The sequence below is a fragment of the Zootermopsis nevadensis genome, unplaced genomic scaffold (genome assembly GCF_977971745.1).
Source record: "Zootermopsis nevadensis isolate Lab colony 2312 unplaced genomic scaffold, Znev_1.0 Znev_ptg000007l, whole genome shotgun sequence".
Classification (NCBI taxonomy): Eukaryota; Metazoa; Arthropoda; class Insecta; order Blattodea; family Termopsidae; genus Zootermopsis; species Zootermopsis nevadensis.
In genome coordinates, this window is record NW_028259139.1 from 9,451,137 (window position 1) to 9,470,585 (window position 19,449).

Below are 19,449 nucleotides of genomic sequence, written 5' to 3' on the forward strand. Positions count from 1 at the left end.
GGAGTCAAGTAATATTAAAAACTACAATATATTTTAATATTTGTTTATTATTTCAGGTGCGTCTGTACTACGATTGGTTCCTCATCCCTGGGAGTTGCAAGTGCTGGAGGCCAGATTATTTTTCTCGCTACATTAGGCGGAAGGTCGTCACTTCTGACCTCTAACCTCTGATCATTCACTTATAACTGTACGATAATTTACTATAATTTATTATTAGTCAACACAAAATAATGAAGGACGCACAAGATGATTCAACATTCTAGTTGACAATACAAGTTTTATAAATTCCTTATAGGTATTATCATTTTGATTTCCCAGTGAAATAATCCAAGTCGGTCATTTTTTATATCTGTACCACCGAAATATTTTATTTGTATCCTCTGTGAAATGTCTCCTCTACGTCAAAACCCTTTTCAGATTCTGCGTTTAAGGCATTTATTTATTTATTTGTCGTGACATAATCTTACACTACAAAAACACGTTGATCTGTCTTAGTGTTTTTTTTCCGAATTACAACAGAAGCAGGAAAAAGGGAATTAAATCAAATTTTAATATTATTATATCATTAAAATATTTTTCTTACTCAAGAAGCTAGTAATTTATAAATATTACATATTCTTGATTACTCGGATAAAAAAAGTTCATTGCATTACACCATAAATACAGCTGGATCATAAACAAATTACACATTTGAAGACGACGCTCCTAATGGCTGTACTCCGGACAAATCCTCACTGTACTTCTCATTGTTTAAAATTACTTGTAAGTTTTTTTGGTTTATGAAAGCTGTAATAATGTTTAAAAATTACATTAAAATCAATCCACTTCCCTATCTGCGATGGTAAGCTCTCACTGCAACACGATGTTTGAGGCAACATGGCGTATAGTGGGACAGCTTTGCTTTTTACTTTGTATTTTGTAAATCTATAACTATTATTTAATAAAATGCAAGCCCCATGCTCCATTATACACAGACAATCACTTTCATAGAATTAAGACGTACAGAGAGTAATGGTGATATCTCAGGTTCTTATGGTGTTTCCTATGAATATACCGTCTTCTGGGATGTTGCGACATGTAATCTCATAAACGTTTACAAATATTTCAGAGTTATAATTGATAGTTTACCTGTAAAATCCTTGTTGTTCCTACTCGTCCAGCGCGTAACATACGAAGAATGTCCGAAGACTAGGGTCAGTACTTCAGGACCAAATTCCTGAGGTCGTTCCAGTCAGAAATTGCACGTGTATGCAGGTCTGATTCTCATTAATGGATATTTGAAATTCCACATGATCTAAACTTTATGTAGAACATCTTTCAGCATAAGAAATTCAATAAAGTTGTTCCTATCGTCTGTCATGCAACCCCGTAAATGGAAATCTACATCAGTGAAATTCAGTGACCCCAATGATCCATTCTGTCATCTGTCTACTGAAATATGGGGATTCCTCATTATGCTTGACGAAAATCTGTAATTATATCTGTTCATCTTGAATTTCTATCCATAGCTCCATAACCTCTAAGATTTTGACTCGTTCAAATGACATTTCTGACTCGGAATAACTTCAGGTATAAAATCTAGAAGTTTTGACATAAAGATAACAATATTCTGTGTCTATACACACATTATCTATTAAAATATACACAACAAAATGAGTCTTTATTTTTTTTACATGAGGAATACCATAAAATCGGGGTCCGCAGTGGCCACGCTGTCTGAGGCGTGGGCCTTGTGCCGCTGGGACCGTGGGTTCGAATCCCACTCAAGCCTTGGATGTTTGTCCGCGTTTTTTTGTGTTGTGCTGACCTGTGTACAGGTAGAGGCCTTGCGACGGGCCGATCCCTCGTCCAAGGAGTCCTACCAAAATGTCTATAGATCGAGCCAACGAAAAGTTGGGACCCGGTGCTCAGGCACTTAAAGAACGGGTCGTTCCCCGTTGTGCCATAAAATCTGATTAGATAAATCATGCCATGCATCAAACATTGTATCTTATTCCTTAATTCACCAAGTCCATTTCTATATAACATGGTTTTCATTTATGGCATTTAAGGTTCACTTTGTTGATTTTTATAAATAGATAAATTTAAATTTGTCGTTCACATAACCTATTACTACACAGAATAAAACAGAAAAATGCAGACGCGCGTCCATGACACGAGTGGGATTTGAACCTGTTCTCCTGTTATAAATTGCCATAAACCTGCGAGCACAGTAATTTTCTTACCTGACTTTTATCTAATTTATTCAAAATTTATTGAAATATTCAGCATGTAATGAAATGTTCAGAATTCCCTCTCACTTAAAAAAATTCTACTTGAAGTAAAATTGCTACAAATGTGAGACGATATCTTGAATATTGTAAAGTAAAGTAAAAGTAAATCTGCCCCACTACACGCCATGCAGGCGCTTGGGGGGAGAGGAGGTATAGCTCCTACTCCTTCTTGACCTCGGCACTAGATGGAGTGAGTGGTCAGCGTCAGTACATCAGTAAAATGTGAGAAAAGAAAGGGGAAATCAATCATTTCAAACAGCAACTACTAAAACACAAAATTCACAGAATCGAAGACCATTACAATTTTAGATTTGCGCTGATTATGTTTCGATACTGACGATGTATTTGCAATTAGCTGGCATCAGTGGACACCGATGCCTTTTCTGGATCATCTTTGGCTCCAGAAGGAAGAGTAGATGCTGAGTCTTTAGACAAAGCTGGATCAGATTCCGGTTTCTTGATTTGACTCCACTGCAGACCTCCATTTAAATCAAATATTCCAGGATATGCAAATGGCGCAGTAAATAAAAATGCAGAAGGTGACACTGATGAATAGGAATAAGGCCAAAGGTTATGATAATAAGTAATAGAATTGTAATATGCTAATGGAAGAGAAAATGGTGTGATTAAAGGTAAGGAATTTGATGTGGCATTCTTTTCACCTTCCGGTTTCTTATCGCTTTCATTTTCAGTATTATCTTCAGTCTCCGACTTGTTGGCTTTAGCTTCAGAGTCATCGATGGCGACGTAAGGGCTCGTCAGAAATACGGCTGGAACTGCGGGAGCCAATGCAACAGGATGAAACACTGAAGTGGAAACTGGAATTGCTCTGCTAGGAACCAACTTCTCATTGGTAGTAATGAGAGCATTGTAGACTTTTGGTACTTTGAGGAGCCCTGCCGTCGCGATGTCAGCCAGCAATGTCACCGTGATGCATGCCAGGACAGTTGACAGCTGCACACAAAAGTGTGTAATGTTAGTTTGCTGACTATCCATTTATTTTATGATGATGATACTGTAAGATGTAATAAAATGATTCTGAATGATGAATCTAGTCAGAATGTAGCAACAAGAGGTTCTGACTGCTCAAGATATAGTTTATTTATTTGTAGTTTATTTTACGATGCTGTCAGCAGCTCAGGTACAGTCAGATGATGGGATGATTTAGGAAAGAATGATTCAGAAAGAATATGGAAGGAAGTGGTCATGGCCTAATTTAATTTACTATTTCAGGACCTCTAAAACACAATCAGGAGCACAAAATCTATTACTGAGGTTATGCAGTGGCACAAGACACATAAGAAGATCCTAATATGGATAGCTAAAAGACCAGCAGTCAGGAGACAGAGGAGAAAATCAGACAAAACCTAAGGTCACTCTGTACCCTATTCGCTATTTAAACACGAGACTTCAAAAATACAGAGAATTTGTAACTAACAATACTTATCTCGACGTTTGGTGTCAAGATTACGTGGAATCGAATGACAAACTGAATTAACTAACTGGATTTTCTGGCAGAATATGACCGTTGCTTTTATGCTAAAATACTAATGAGGGAGGGGCAGGAAAACATCAGCTGTGTTTCAGAACCAGTCTTGTTACCACTGCACCAGTCCATATGTGGGCAGTGACGGTCAAGATGCTATTTTATGAGTTTCTTACGTAACATTATAACAGTTCTTTGATTTAGAATAACGGAGCAAGGTCAACGGGATGCAGACCTATAAAACTGTGATCCTGCAGGTAGAACTAAGCGTGATAGGCGGCAGCCAACAACAACGGATTAGAAATGTAAAGTTGAGATTGGCCCTCATGCTTAAATTTGCACTGCGTCATGAATACGTGTAAGGAAGGAGTGTAGCACTGTAGTGAGGATGTTGGAATTGGGTTATGAAGCCGTGTAGGACCGTAGGTAGATAACATCATTTAGAGAAACACACTGCCTCTATCTTCAGCACTGAAGATCGTCGTAAAAAAATATAGGGAAATGGAAGTCTTCGCCTCGAACTGCAAACAATTACTCGCCTTACCTCATTCACATATCAATCTATAATATCACATTACACTCCACATAATATAAAATATGTAACCATTCCTATTGGGTCTCGTGTCTTTTTTCTAGATAACCACTTTAACCCTTTAAATTACAGTGGTAACCAAATGATCCACCCGATTTAATAATCAAGAACTCTTATGAACAAGAACTATGATTTTTGTATGATTCTCAGGGTAAACAGCATTAACCAATTGATCTCTGCAATGCTAAGGTAAAGTGTTTTCTACGCGGTACGGATTGAATTTTTAAATATAATTTACATGACTCGTCTTAGTACGAGGGTCGCTCATTAAGTAATGCCCCACATTTTTTTTCTCAGCCAATAATGAAGATAGAAAAGTGCACTTTTACATGCTTGAGATTTGATGTTTCCCGCGTTCGTGTACGGAGTTTCAAATGATTCCAACCGATAGCGGAGCTGTAGTGAACTGTTCAAATGACGTCTGTGAACGACTCTCGTTACAAACAACGAGCTGTAATTGAATTCTTTGTTGCTGAAAAAGAAACAGTGGTGAACATTCATAAACGTTTGTGTGCTGTGTATGGAAGCTGTGCAGTCGATAGGAGCACCGTTGGTCGCTGGGCTAAGAGAGTTAAAGCTTCAGGAAGTGAAGAAACCGAGCTCCGTGATCTGCCGCGCTCTGGGCGTCCTGCCACAGCCACCACTCCAGACATGTTGAACCGCGCGGATGCCATTATTCGTGAGGATCGGCGCATCACAACTCGACAATTGGCCCAACAGCTTTCAGTCAGTAATGGAAGTGTAATTGCAATTATCCGGGCTCTTGCATATTCGAAGGTGTGCGCAAGATGGGTTCCACGAAGTCTCACAGCAGACCACAGGATTCAAAGGAAAACGATTTCTTCTGAATTGTTGGAGCGTTTTGATGCTGAGGGAGAGATCTTTCTGTCCCGGATCATTACAGGTGACGAAATCTGGATACACCACTTTGAGCCGGAGACAAAAAGGCAGTCAATGGAGTGGCATCATCCTCTATCACCGAGAAAGAAGAAATTCAAGTCAACTCCCTCCGCCGGAAAAGTCATGATGACTGTCTTTTGGGACAGTGATGGGGTCATTCTTGTGGATGTGATGCCAAGAGGTGCGACCATCAATTCAGACGCGTACATTATGACCCTGGAAACCCTCAAGAAGCATTTCCGACGAGTTCGGCCTCACAAGCATCCAGCAGAAATTTTGCTCCTGCATGACAATGCACGCCCTTACACAAGTCCGAGAACCCGGGAAGAAATCACCAAATCTGGTTGAACGGTGCTGCCCCATCCACCCTCCGACTCCATCTCTTTGGGCCACTTAAAGATGCTATCCGCGGAACAAGGTTTGAAGATGACGAGAGCGTTATTCAAGCAGTGAGGACATGGCTACGTGCACAGGACAAGAGCTGGTACCGGCAAGGCATGCATGCACTTGTTCCACGCTGGCGTAAAACCGTACAAGTTGATGGGGACTATGTGGAAAAATAGTATGTGTAAAGGAAACATTGATTTATATTGTCACTAAATTTGAGCCATCTTGAATAAATATGTTCTGAGGGAAAAAATGTGGGGCATTACTTAATGAGCGACCCTCGTAGCTTATTTTAATTGGTGCAGCATTTTAACAAAACATTTTCCCTTCTGTGAAGCGAACCATATAACTTTTTCTTAAACTACGCAAACTGAAACACGACAACAGTGAAATTACATTTTTTAGAGAACTTCTGTTAAAGTGGACTTCAAACTAATTTTGAAACCAAAATGTCCCGTGCCAAAATCTTTCCTTTGATATCCCTGAAATAACTGGCAAATGCCTATGATCCAGACATTTTTTTTGTACTAGAAACAAACGATGCTTTTTGGGTATTTATATTATAAATAATAATAGAACAGGGCGAATTCCTGCGAATATTTGACGTGTACCGAAATAATTCGTTAACCAGATCGTAAGCAGCAGAACTGTGCAAGGTATTGGTTATGCATGCAGACTCTAGACGCTGTACCTTACCTTCATCTCTGTCAGACTCCACAATTCCAGCCAGTCACGATGGTAACAAAGAGCTAATGGCACTCTGCAAACTGGGCGGTTCTTTATATACACATTGCCAAGCCTGCTTCTCCGTGTCTCACCTCACAGGGCATTTATGTACGTTAAGTCGTTCAGATCTCAGTCTTTACTCCCCTTCACTAACATCGCAACTATAGCAACACAATTGTAGCCCCTCCTCTTTCAAAGAAAACCTCGATACAACAACCTACTTAACCTTGATTCTCAAGCGGAGACTTACATACAAATAGATTAATCTATTTCGTTCGATCGGCCATGCCAATTCAGTAGTTCAACTACTGTATTCTGACACGTAGTCCAAAATATAGGATCTTTTAGCTATTTTATGCAATCACGAGTAATGTTCAAATATCACTGAACACTGAAGATGGAAGCAGTACGTTACTCCGAAACGTTTGTATTTACCTACAAGTTCACGAGAAATTACAACCTAGACGGCAAACATCGACATCATCACTGCAAAGAGAACATCAAATCTCATATAATACATTTCAGTCTTTACGCAATTATTTTTCTTACTATTCAGTTCAAGGTCAATGACTGTACTTTCAGTTCTAAGGCATGCAGACGACTAAGCTTTCTCTTCTGCGTCTAGTATTAACAACGTAATATAACACACACTATCCAGAGCTAGTAACATTCAGATTACATCCTCATAACCCGTGTTCGAAGACATATTTCAATAGTAGGCTATGATTATCGCCTCTGCATAAATCAGTTCTTGGACTAGCTAAGCGTAGGCCTGTTATTAGCTTTTCAAGAACGACTATGCTCCATGGAGTTAGTTTCCAGCTCTACCTATGTCTTCCAAATGTCAGCTTTCTAAAAGATTTCTTCACCAAAGTTAAGTACGCAATTATTTACCTCATCCCAGAAGCGTCATAATAACTTTGGTCATCCATTACGAGGTAAGCTGTGTAAGTAGAGTTCCCAGTTACATAATTAATCCCTATCTTCCACTTAAAGTAATCTAGCTTAGGTTAGAAACACTTTAATGTGAACACATAAAAATTAACTATTAACATTTTAAAGCCCAGTGGTAAACATATGTATCAACTAGTTTAGCTATTAGCATCTTTTAATTTTGCCCATAGAGTTTATTCAGAATGCATTTGGTGACTTAAGTAGAACTTGTATATTATATTAAACTTATTTACGTACGTGAGAGTAAGATGTAGATGAGGCAGGCAGTTGTCGTGAACTGACTGAATATTCGATTTTCATTCGATAATCTCGAGTTTCGAGTATCTCGAATATAGAGAATAGGCTTGTTCTCGAGAGCTATTTCGTAGTAGTTTCTTACAGAATGCATGCGTTCTGTGTGGCCATCCGCGCGCTGTGAGCTACATATAACGAAGTTTCATATTGTGTAATTATCGCCACACACTTTATGACCTGAAAAATGCATGTAGGCACGTCTGTAGTGAATAAACCGAGATTGGTTTGAAAACTTAGTAATATCCCGTCCGAAAACGAGAGAAACATCCATTTTACTGGAAGCTTTGTACGGTTATCGAATTTGGACTCTGATTTTGCGGGAACAGCGTGCAATATTATTACCGAAAACTGCGGCCAAAAGTGTGTAAACAAACTCATATTTGATCATACGATGTCTCGACAGTTCTTACGTACTTTTGGTTAGAGAGATCCAGTGGCAGATAGAATACTGGAGTTGGTAATTAAATCCAGTGACGTCAAACAGATTCCATAGGAATTGTGAAAATTCTTCTAAGTAGCAAGATAGGCAGGTGTTGAGGAAGAAGGGCAATTATGACCAGAACACAGGGACTGAAGAGAATCAGAAGTGCTGTGTAGAACAGAAGTAGCCAAACTGATGCAGAGAATGTCGAAATTATCACAAGTGTCATGACAGCAGCCTAGCGAATCCGCCACTGCTACTGCTGAACACACACACACACACCTGAAAACAAACGACAAAAACAATGTTTACCACCAAAATGATCAGTTTCTGTGGCCAATTCTTATACAATTAAACCTCTAAAGTGCAGGGAGACATATTGATAAAGAGTCAGACTTGCTTTCAGGATACATCCTGTTCAAATTCCGGACTCAGACTAGGGAATAATTTAATCGAGGTGTTTGTTTCCACGTCTCTACTTACAAATACAGGTGACTTTTATTATACGCGCTTTCGCTGTCCGCGTTTTCATTTCAGTATTATGAAGATCATCAATATCTTACCCGCGATCAAATTTTAAAATCTATTATTAACAAGCTTTGAATCAAAGACTTCTTCCGTCAGTTTGATATCAAGATAGTGATTATTATACGTCTCCCGTTGTACGCATTTTCGTCATACGCGGCGATTCATACGAACTCAACCCCCGTATAACAAATCATCTGTACTACTAGCCTATATTATTTAAACATCGTGATCACAACATTACGCCTTCTTATCCATTCTTTCCAAATAAATTACCTCTCTATGTCTGGATATTGTAATCGTCTAGTGATAGAATTAATGGTCACTCAGGGATTCATCTTCTGATGGGTTGGTCGCCCCTGATTGGCCCACTCCATCGTCGATGTGGGTACCGACATCCTAATTCTTATCTCTCACCTCGTTACCGACAAGTAGTGCAGGGGAAAAACCCGCATCAGGGCAGAAATATCAAAATTTTTATGTCAATCTAATCGCGAAGACTCGTAGATTTAAGACACTTCTATATTGTGTAAGGTCACAAAATCAAACTAAAAGGTTAACAGAGGAGACTGATTCCTTTAATACGTTATATCAACTACAAAGGTTATATTGCTTTTAATTATATGGGAATATGATAATATGAATAAGTAAGTGACGTTGCGATAGTGGTGTATCTACCATTCTAGCATTTGCCTGACGCAAGTCCTTTTAATTAGTACGTCATAATATTGTACTATAGTCAGATTAAGTCGTAGTATGATTAAATACAAGGAATAACCAGTATTATCGTAAAACAGCACCAAGGGCGGACAAGCACATGGCCTTGCGACAGAAACAATTTGGAAATTGAATATTTGATACACACATTTTCGTTACCACAAAACTTTCACTTTATTTCCTCCGTCTGCCACCAGTCTTCTGTAGTCTGTATAAATTGTATCAATTGAATATCAAAACTTTTATATTCCTCAAATTAAATCCTACTTTATACTTACAAAAATGGCGTGCCAACAAGAAATATATTACACAAATATATCTTGTTTTTAAGAAAACTATATTCATCATAGTAATTTACTGTATACGTCAATAAGTCATTTATGTAATAAGTTTTGTTCCTTTGTTCCCGATATCTTCATCTTCAACGCGTTCATTTGACCTACTGTAAAAAAAACCTGGGTAAACTTACAAAATTAAAAGAAAACTACAAACCTGCAGATGGAGACGTCATCTACCGATGAGTCTTAAGGGCGCCAAAACCCAGAATAACAATATAATCATTAAATATTTATGTAATTATCGATGTCAAGAATGTGGAACAGTTTTACATTCACAGCACAAACACGTATCATCACATTAAACATCTCACCAGACACACGACCCTCGAGAACACATTCCGTAGTTTCGTTAACAGCTTCTGTTCACTTTTTCAAATATTTTTACAGTGCAGAACAATACAACAAACAAAGCAAACCAGAAGGTACCTTTGATATTTCCGGCATACATGATACTTATTGCCACATATTAACTTCGTTGCTTTACTGATTCACTGAACTAACTTCACTTCATTGCACACGTCGAACACAGGACAATATTCAGCACACAACTTTACAGATGACTGGATAGTGGCTGAGCAACTTATAAGAATCACGATATCTTAAAGTCGTACCTCCCTCCTACTCGAGAGTGTTGTAACGAAACATGTTGTAACTTGTGTTACGCCATTTATCTAAAAGTAGGCGAGTTTCCACTTTCCTTTTCATCGTTTCTTGCTGTTACTTGGGGTCCAACTACTCAGAAACTAATTTATTTAACCGTGGAACAATGAACTGAACTCAAAACGAAATCTTTACTTACGTTTCTGGTGTATGAAACAGGTGAAAATGGTGTTTTCTCGTGTTTCCTTTGTACACATTCACTTCGCCACAGCAAGACTAACAAACAACGATCACTAAGCGTGCTTTATCTGACTCGTTCAATGACGTTTAGTTTCAAGGTAAGCGGTTACCAGCTGTAATATCGACTTCCCTGTTTCATATACAGACAAAACCCTTGAATGTTTATTTCTTTTATAGTAAATGTGATGCCGTGTCGTCTCGCAGACGTTTCACAGGTGCTTACTTCCTCCATCAAGAGGGCGATGAGGCCCTGATGATGGAGGCAGTAAGCACCTCCGAACGTAAACATGTTTCTATTTCAGAGCCGGTCTGGACGCAGTGGCTAGAGGAAAAATACTCTGTCCCCTTCGGGAATCGAACACCGGTCGTCCATCCCGGGCTGCTCACTATACTGAGTTACTCCGACATATCGAAGTTATAATGACTGATAATAGCGACTTTAATAAATTATCGACACAGCCAACAAACCAACCAACGCTTGGTAATTATAACAAATTTCACAGAAAAATCCCACAAGATGTCAACAACTGATAATGTACATAATATGAATAATGAATTCTCTGGACTTGGCGTATCTAGGAATCCTGTATTTTCAGTTTATTAAGTTTAAATATCATACAATAACTTGGAACAACTATCAGCAAGGCGAATATGTACTAATGTGTTAGCGAAAGCGAAAACAGAACTAAGGTCGTTCAGATTCTGACAACATTCTTCTCTAAAAGTCGTACAAAACATCAGAGCTTAATTGGAGTGAGTGGTTTCAACATTACTATTACGTTCTTAGCGTTAAGAAGCTAAACCGAAAGCCTCTGCATTAGAAGCCTGTGGTTTATCTCCGATACGACCTAACAGATTTAGATTCAGTTTTTAGCGAGTTCGCAACTAGGCTAACGGCTGCAAAAATGTCATCTGGTTTCGCTCCCTTTGTTTATCAGTCTGTCTTCATGTAACTGGAGAATGGTTGAACACATTTACACTAAATTTAATATTTACGAGCTTTGCTAAGATTTGTCAACACTTCCCTATTATTGTCCGCATTAAAAGCGTTTGGGTAAATATTACTTCGGTTACAATCAGTCTAATATAAAGCCTAAGCGACTTAATTTTCAAACAAAATGCTCTTCGTAATTCAAAAACATTTTTTGGTGTTGATTTCTCGAAAGCTGGGATCGTGGGTTCCAATCCCACTAAAGGAACGGACTGAAATGATGCTTTCCCCCAAAACGTTGGCAACCAACTACAACACTTCACGGGACAATAACCCAAAAGACTACAATCCATATTTCCACCGCCTCGAGAACAACAAATCAGACATAGAAACTACTGTCAATTAAGTTGTGATATGGAATGGATTCAATTATGGTCACAGAACCGAAAAGCCACTGTCAAAAAACGCCTTTAAGACAGAAGCTGGCCAATGGTGTATTTTATCGGACTTGTTCTCCTGTGTTCCAGTGTATGGAGTAGCACTGAACCACGAAAGTAGTAGTTTATTTTATTTTTTTAACGTGTTAGCCGGGTTAACACGGCTAACACGAACGCTCCACCCTTGGTAGATACTGGTTCATTGGTATTTAAATGGCAGGAGACATCTTCAGAAACAAGCCAGCCACCGCAAGACAAAGCATACGGAAAACAGATGACTGACCCGGAAATTTAAACACCAAGGTCACACAGGAAGGTCACGGCCTACAGTCAAAGTGGGATTTTTGATAGCGGGCGTGGTCAAGATCCGCGTGCTACCAAAGCTGCTGTTTATATAAGGTCACCCTTCTGTTCCATATAGCACATATTTCTCGAGATTGCAAGACAAGAACGAAATCTCCAACATGCAGATAATGACAACATAAAAAAGTTAAGCTGTCCTGCTACACGCCTTTAGACGCTGAGGTGGAGAAGAGGTATAGCTCCTACTCATTCTTAACCACGGCACTAGATGGGGTGAGTGGTCAGCGTCACGCCTCGGCAGCGTTTTAACCCCTGGAAAGGACCCCGGTACCCATTGGATAGGATGCTAGGTGGGCCCCAGAGCCGGTTTGGACACAGAGGTTAATGGAAAAATCATCTGACCCTGTCGGGTATCGAAGCCCAGTCGCCCAGGCCGTAGTCACTATACTGACTGAGCTATCCCGGCTCCAAGTAATGATACATGAAACAAATTTAATTTTATGTGGGTCTAAAAGTGTGTTTTACATTCAGTGCATGGTATCAAGATTAGCGTACATAAACAACAGTTTTGCCACTGTTCTGGATGGTTGTGAAAAGCGTGTCTTACTTTGAGGTAAGAACATCTAAGGTATACGGAGCGCAGTGTTCAGAACAAAAGTGGGGAACTAGGGTTACAATCTCCCCCCCCCCCCCAACAAAAAAAATGTATCCGTCTATTAAAATTACCTATCATCCTGTTAATCGTCTATCCCTTTTCGGGACGATCCCCCCCCCCCCCCCCCAATGGATCGTATTTTTCCGAAGATACTTAGTCGTGTTCATCAAAAAATTGTTTACAAACATGGCAATGGAAAACTTACATCTCATTCACCACTGCATAATATCTGCAGTTTTTAGACAAATAACCCAGATTATCATGACTTTTTTGTGGTGTTGTGCTTGACTACCATCCTGTGTGTCGTGAGAGGCATTTAAGTGACCGCGCTCCGAGTTTCGAGAGCGCCATCATCCAGTCGGACCGCCTGGGAGGAGGAAACTTCGCGTACGACACAGCTGACAGCCACGTGTATGCCACCATAAGCCCTGTAGGAGTGACCTACACCGCCAGCCATATTGCCGCTCCTTATTTGTACCGTTAAATATCGTGGATACCAATTATCGGCGTCACAGTAAATTACTTTACATTTGTAATTTCTTTTTCGTTTTGCATTAATGGACAGCCATCACCTCTGAAGGTGATTTGATCACCCTAATGATATTAGGTAAAGATTACAAATTATAAATCTTCTTGTTTAGTACTTTTCTCCGTCCTCCTATTACGTCCTTAGTCTTCATGTCCAAATAATCTCCATTATACTAATATCAGAAATTACGAGAGTACTACTTCTGGGACGAGAGCAAAATGACAGCCAAAAACCTTCATCCTCCACACCGCCATTAATCTCCGTTGGTACCAAAGTTTCTCATTGTATATTAGCTGTATTCATAGCCGGGATTTTTAGAATGCACGTAAAAATGTGAATTTTCATAAATACGAGAACGGTAATTTTAACCGTGCAGTGAATTTTAAAAATGAAAAAAACACATTAATATTATCTTTTCGCTAGTAAACAGTGATACAGCAGGCAATTCGTGGCGGTTTTCTGGTACAATAATATCAATTTTACAAAGATGTATTCATCTGAAAAACTTGGTTAGTTTACCTACGTATGATTGATCGTTTGGTCTAATAGATTCTTCAATCCAAATAAATTCGTATATGGATAAACATACTACGCAAAATAATTACGTCAGTTGAGATTAATATATTAATGTATACCTTCAGATTACGTATTTTCTTTATTTCATTAATCTGTTGAGCAGCTATACAACAAGACTGTCTAAATTCAGAGCTCAAAACTTTAATATTTAATACATATCTTCTGTTCTCAATGAATAAACAATCACAGTTCCAATTAGTTAAAATTCCTAAATTTTAAGCCATACCTTGTCTTGGTGGTAAAAATTCTCGTCGAATTTAGTGTCCCCGAATTTAGAAACACCATCAACCAACTTCTGTTACGTCCAGACTTCAAATTGCTTATTTATTAATTTACAAGTTATCACAAAAATAAAGACGATAAAACTATATATTTCATGAGAAAATTCCCTTTTAACTTCTTAATCTGTCATTTTCCTTTAGCTTTATAAAAACCGGAACCCAAAGTCGCTGTCGAGTGGTTAGCACCCCTGCATCTTTGTGGTAAGTCCCACGTTCAATTCTCGGTCCAAAAATCGGTTATCCTAACTCATGGTTTTCCGTAGTCCCTCTAGTGCCTTAAATTAGGCCACGACCGCTTTTTCTATCTTTCCGTGACATTAAAAAGCCACAAATAAATTCATACAACTGGTGGACCTTTATACTTTTGTGCTTTGTCATGTTATTAATATGATCAGGGTGCCTGAGAAAAACTTTGAAACAGGAGTAGCGTAATGTCATTTAATATAGCCCACGGTACTGAAATGTTATCGTGAGAAATATTTTACGGTAGGATAATACATAAAAACGATTAGAAAGAAGGAAAGTACATTTCAGCAACTAATCCAGGTGTGAGATAAATTTTAAATGACACTGATCAGAGGCAAAGTTTCTTCAGGTTGTAAATTCAGCGTCATTATGGCTTTGAGATAAAGATATTTGCATTTATAAACTTTAGCGTTATAGGAGGTTGGGTCGGCACAGAACCGGTTTGGATTAAGTAACGAAGGAATATATCAATAATGGCTTGGATAAGCAGTTATAATAAAATCTTATTTCAAGAGGAGATAAACATGTCTATAAATATCTCAAGGATAGAAACATTCCAAATATTTTTTTTAGAAAAAATTACGATAATTAAGTTCTGTTCAGATCATTTTTGGGGACACAAACATTTGTTTATAAATTATACGATATACGAATATAAAATAATATATTGGAAATATTTGAGAAACAATCTTCTGAATAAAATACTTGAACTTGAAGAGAGTAACAGCAGAATGTAGAAAAATACAAGTCCAGAGGCTTTATAATGTGAGCTGTTCATCAAATCATTCATAAGGATTGGAGCAGGACCTATTGGAGACAAACTGATGGCTGTTCAGATGTGAATATCTTTTATATTTATAAATTACAATTTGCCTAGAGGCATGCCATTCTCATACATTGGTGTGTGGATACGCGAAACGTGATTTGTGTCTTTACAACAGAACAAACATCAAGCAGTAGTGATTGCTGTCCATTAATGCAAAACGAAAAAGAAATTACAAATGTAAAATAATTTACTGTGACGCCGATAGTCGTTATCCACGATATTTAACGGTACAAATAAGGAGCGGCAATATGGCTGGCGGTGTAGGTCACTCCTACAGGGCTGACCAAGTTCTGAACCACAGGGCTGATGGCGGCATACGCGTGGCTCTCGGCTGTGCTGTACGCGAAGTTTCCTCCCAGGCGCTCCGATTGGATGATGGCGCTGTCGAAACTCGGAGCGCGGACCAGGGCAGCTGGTCCGGCTACGAAACCTCCACTCACTACACACAGGACGGCAGCCAAGCACAACACCACCTGAACGTCACAGATTTAAAGGAATTGAATCGTTGATGAGGAATGGAGGTAAAGCTCCATGCATTCTTAAACTGAGGCGAATGGTCAGGTTCACAATCCGGGATTAACACTTTGGAAGAGAAGGTGGGATAACTTGCTGAATATTCTCCACATTTCAATCCGTTTGATGCGGTAATTTTATTAATAACACTGTGTAATTAAACTTGTCTGGCCGCTGTGGCGAGAAGAAAGTTCCCAGCTGCAAGCCAGAATCGAAAGCTTGTACTCCAGTTGTTACATAACAATTTTATGACTAAACTATCGCGGCCCGTGTAATAGTAATTATTAAATTTAAATTCTGTATAAAATGGAGAAGAAATGTGTATAATTTTTTTTTTAAGATTCCGTTAGATGGAGCAAATAATATGAAAGTTAATTTTAATTATGTATGCGTCAGAAACACGCATACAAGACACGCGTCGTTGTGGTTAAATCAAAACCCGATATTTGCACATCACAAAACACCCGCACAAAACCGAAAGAAATTTGTCAAACTGAAACTGAAAACCTACCTTCATGATGAATCTGTGTTTCTCTTGTTGGACAAGGGGAATACTGTAATGTGTTGGGCATACGACAAGCTTTTATACATTCTTGAGCTCCTGTTATGTGAGGATTGTGACCACGCCCGATAACCACACGTCCCCTTTCAGATCTGACCGTGGCCTTCTGGAGACCACGGCACTGGTTCTTGAACCTATTGTCACTGCCAAACAGGACATAGGTAGCCGACGTCAGGTGTCATTGGCCACTCCGAAGAGAAAAACCCCAATATAATAATCGGGGTAGTCGGATTTAATAACACACGGACAGGTAAAATGCTTTCCCATTTATTTAAAGAAAGTAATTTGTCTTTGTTCACCAGAAATTATCAGAATTTCCAGACACTGGCTTCTGGGTGTATTCGGTTTAGTTCATAACGGTCTCTCTGCATTTTTATCGCAACCTTGTCCATGTCAACTGTAAATACTTGGCACGTCATATGATATTAATTATACATTTAAATCGAAGTTGTATAATTAATGAGTCTAATATTTTCCTAGTGGTTCTGGTAACCTATGTCGTTGTTTTGTATGCAGAATTGTAGATCGAAAAACCTTAGGAAAGAGACCATTTGGGAGACCTAGATGCAGATGGAATATTAAAATTATCTTAAAAAATAGAATATGAATACATGGACAGGATTAATCTGACTCAGGATGAGAACGAGGGCGGACTCTTGTGTACACGTTATTGAACCTTCGATTTCCATTAAATAAGGCGAATTATTTTGCCAGCTAAGCGTCTATTAGATTCTCACGAATCACTCTGATTCATGAGTTACGTCGTTTTCTTATTTTGATAAATGTAGTCCCTATACATAATGACTGAATATTTGGTGAAATGGCTGAGTATTTTGTGATTTTCTCAGTTACTCCAACAAAATGCAGGGTTAGCGTCCTCAAACGGGTCACTAACTCTTCCCTCCACATCAATCCCCAATTCATTGTTCATAACCATCCTGTCATTTGACGCTATATAGTCGTTAAATAAATTATGAATAAATACACAAGATACATCAGATTAATGAAGCGATTGTTCAAATGGAAATGAGAGTATGCTTCAAACTAAACGAAAGTTTGAGAGAAGAGGAGAATGGCCCAAGATGACATACCATAAATGAAAGACGAGTTAACAAATTAGCAGTTACCTGCGAATGTGTAACTGCATGCTCTCTGTAATGTCTGTAGTATGAAGAAATGTTTGATACAAAAGTAACTAGTCTTCCTATGGAAAATTAAAAAAACAAACATAAATATGACAAAAAAAGTACAGTTTGTTATTTTTGTCCGAGGCCCTGAGTTAAATGACATACTTCTCACGAAATACTATTATAATTAGAAATAAAGATTACTAAACATTTAATTTTATAATAATGGGCAATGTGTTCGCACAGAGGGGCAAAACAGAAAACAGAGTAATATATCACGGTAAAATCAGTACCTTACTACTGCTAACAGAGTAAAACAAATTCAGATAACCAAGTTCAAAGTATAGTACAATTTAACGTATTCATAATCAAATTTGAAGACACTAAATTGTACATTGGCAAATAAAGATATCGACTGACAAACGAAAATAATCTGTACTGTTAGGTTTGTGTAGTTACAAACAAACCTGGTATGATATTTAACCCGAAGTTGGTTGCAATGTTTTACTAACCATACTCTACTAAACAAACAAAACATTGATGGAAGCAATTGGTATTAATTATTACTTACTTCCAAATTCTTCACTGAATATTCGTTACACTAAACTTATCACATACATTGGGCTGCCAATTTTGATAAACGGTGACTGTGAAACCATAAGATAAACGCCAGAAAACATACTTTTGCACATGAACCTCGAAACCACCGCTTTTTCAATACGCCATATTTCACTGTAGTTGTGTACCAACACGACCAACCTAACGGCGCAAAATTAGAAATCATTGGAGGGACATTTCAATAGCACAGGTATATCATTTTACCCAGAGAAGTCATTTTAGAGGAGATTACATGTTATGGACCTATATTTCTTCTCCCTCAGCTGTAACAATTAGAATCTTCGACTTGTTCCCATACACATTTGATTAGACTCGATTAAAATATCATTAATATTTCAGACATTTAGAATTCCTTGGATATGTGCTGGGCCCATCATCAGGAAAAACGCAACACAAGTAAATGCGGACACATGCTTCGAAAGGAATTCTAATGACCGTCCAGATAGAACGATTACTGTGGGTAGCAGTTAGTTTATTCCCAACGTGAAACACTGATTTCGAACAATAACAGTTTTAAATTAATACAAGGTGAACATTTAATTTGTCAATCCTCTACACGAACACCACTTTTGTTTACTGCGGATGTGCATTCATAGAGTTCCCGGCTGTCGACAGATGGCAATAGCATGCAGACAACATAGAAAGCAGATGCATATGACAAAGTTACTTCTAAATTTCATGTTACCAGTCCCCTTTAAATTAAGTTGTTTAAATTTTTCGTGAGTTCACAAAGACACTGATTGCACTGTGCATATTTTTACAAAAATAACAAAGCTCGAAGCAATCTGGTTAAAAAAATCAGCTGGCTTTTTTGTCACAAAACGGTTTGTACAAAGCTGTTGGCAAGGGTGTGTCCAAGGTTACTGTAGACTAGGCCTAATCAGTTTCCGGTATCACGTCAAATGACCTTGTTGAGAGCCTTCTTTGTGCTTCTGGGTACTTACAAGGTCATCAAAGAGTTCCACCACGTCACTATTGGTCTGTCCTATGCTAAAACATCTCGATCAGGGTGGTCCAGCATATAACCTCTTCTCAGCTTCATTTTAACAGAAATACATAAACATTCTCACGATGTAATTTGTTCTTCGTTTCTGTCACCTTTATACAAATATTATCCACAGCATTTTGTGTTCTTTTGCCTTCAAACTTCATCGTTCTATGCTCTAAACGTCTTATGTATCCTTCTATTCCTGGGGATAGTACTCAAAACAGCATTCTGTATTTCCTTTTTCCATAGGGAGTTAATTCTTTGATACTCTGAGATTGACAATTTCAAGTAGCAATGTTCTTTTCATACAACGGCTTCATTTCCCAAGTTGTCTTAAAATAAAATAATGTAAAATAACCATTTCTTCAGGGTAAAATGTGGGGTTACCATTTAAATACAGATGG

At 38.3% G+C, this 19,449-nt stretch overlaps 3 protein-coding genes across 6 annotated transcripts in view; 1 reads left to right on the forward strand and 2 right to left on the reverse strand.

Moving 5' to 3' along the window:
* spz6 (Spaetzle domain-containing protein 6) overlaps nucleotides 1-1,100 on the forward strand; it is an 11,028-nt gene extending 9,928 nt beyond the window's left edge. Inside the window, exon 8 of the mRNA XM_022062431.2 lies at nucleotides 57-1,100. Within this exon, the coding sequence (XP_021918123.1) occupies nucleotides 57-164 (108 nt within the window). The 3' untranslated portion in view covers nucleotides 165-1,100. The remainder of the gene's footprint in view (nucleotides 1-56) is intronic.
* On the reverse strand, nucleotides 28-10,501 carry LOC110829072 (uncharacterized). 4 transcript variants are annotated; one of them, XR_002542845.2, is made up of 3 exons: nucleotides 10,413-10,501; nucleotides 8,027-8,315; nucleotides 3,149-3,227 (listed from the first exon to the last, which is right to left on the reverse strand). XR_002542845.2 is itself a non-coding variant. In XM_022062409.2 (2 exons), the coding sequence occupies exons 1-2, from the start codon at nucleotides 6,338-6,340 to the stop codon at nucleotides 2,625-2,627; spliced, it is 609 nt and encodes a 202-aa protein (XP_021918101.1). In that variant the 5' UTR covers nucleotides 6,341-6,499; the 3' UTR covers nucleotides 28-2,624. The 4 variants fall into 4 exon arrangements, 2 of the variants coding, with proteins under 2 accessions (XP_021918101.1, XP_021918095.1); XR_015533927.1 differs by lacking the exon at nucleotides 10,413-10,501 and adding an exon at nucleotides 9,768-10,263; XM_022062409.2 differs by lacking the exons at nucleotides 8,027-8,315; nucleotides 10,413-10,501 and adding an exon at nucleotides 6,335-6,499 and having other exon boundaries at nucleotides 28-3,227.
* A 4,741-nt stretch (nucleotides 10,502-15,242) lies between these two features.
* On the reverse strand, nucleotides 15,243-16,418 carry LOC147874602 (uncharacterized). The gene is made up of 2 exons (XM_087344211.1): nucleotides 16,262-16,418; nucleotides 15,243-15,710 (listed from the first exon to the last, which is right to left on the reverse strand). The coding sequence occupies exons 1-2, from the start codon at nucleotides 16,265-16,267 to the stop codon at nucleotides 15,459-15,461; spliced, it is 258 nt and encodes an 85-aa protein (XP_087200337.1). The 5' UTR covers nucleotides 16,268-16,418; the 3' UTR covers nucleotides 15,243-15,458.
* Between the last annotated feature and the right edge of the window lie 3,031 nt (nucleotides 16,419-19,449).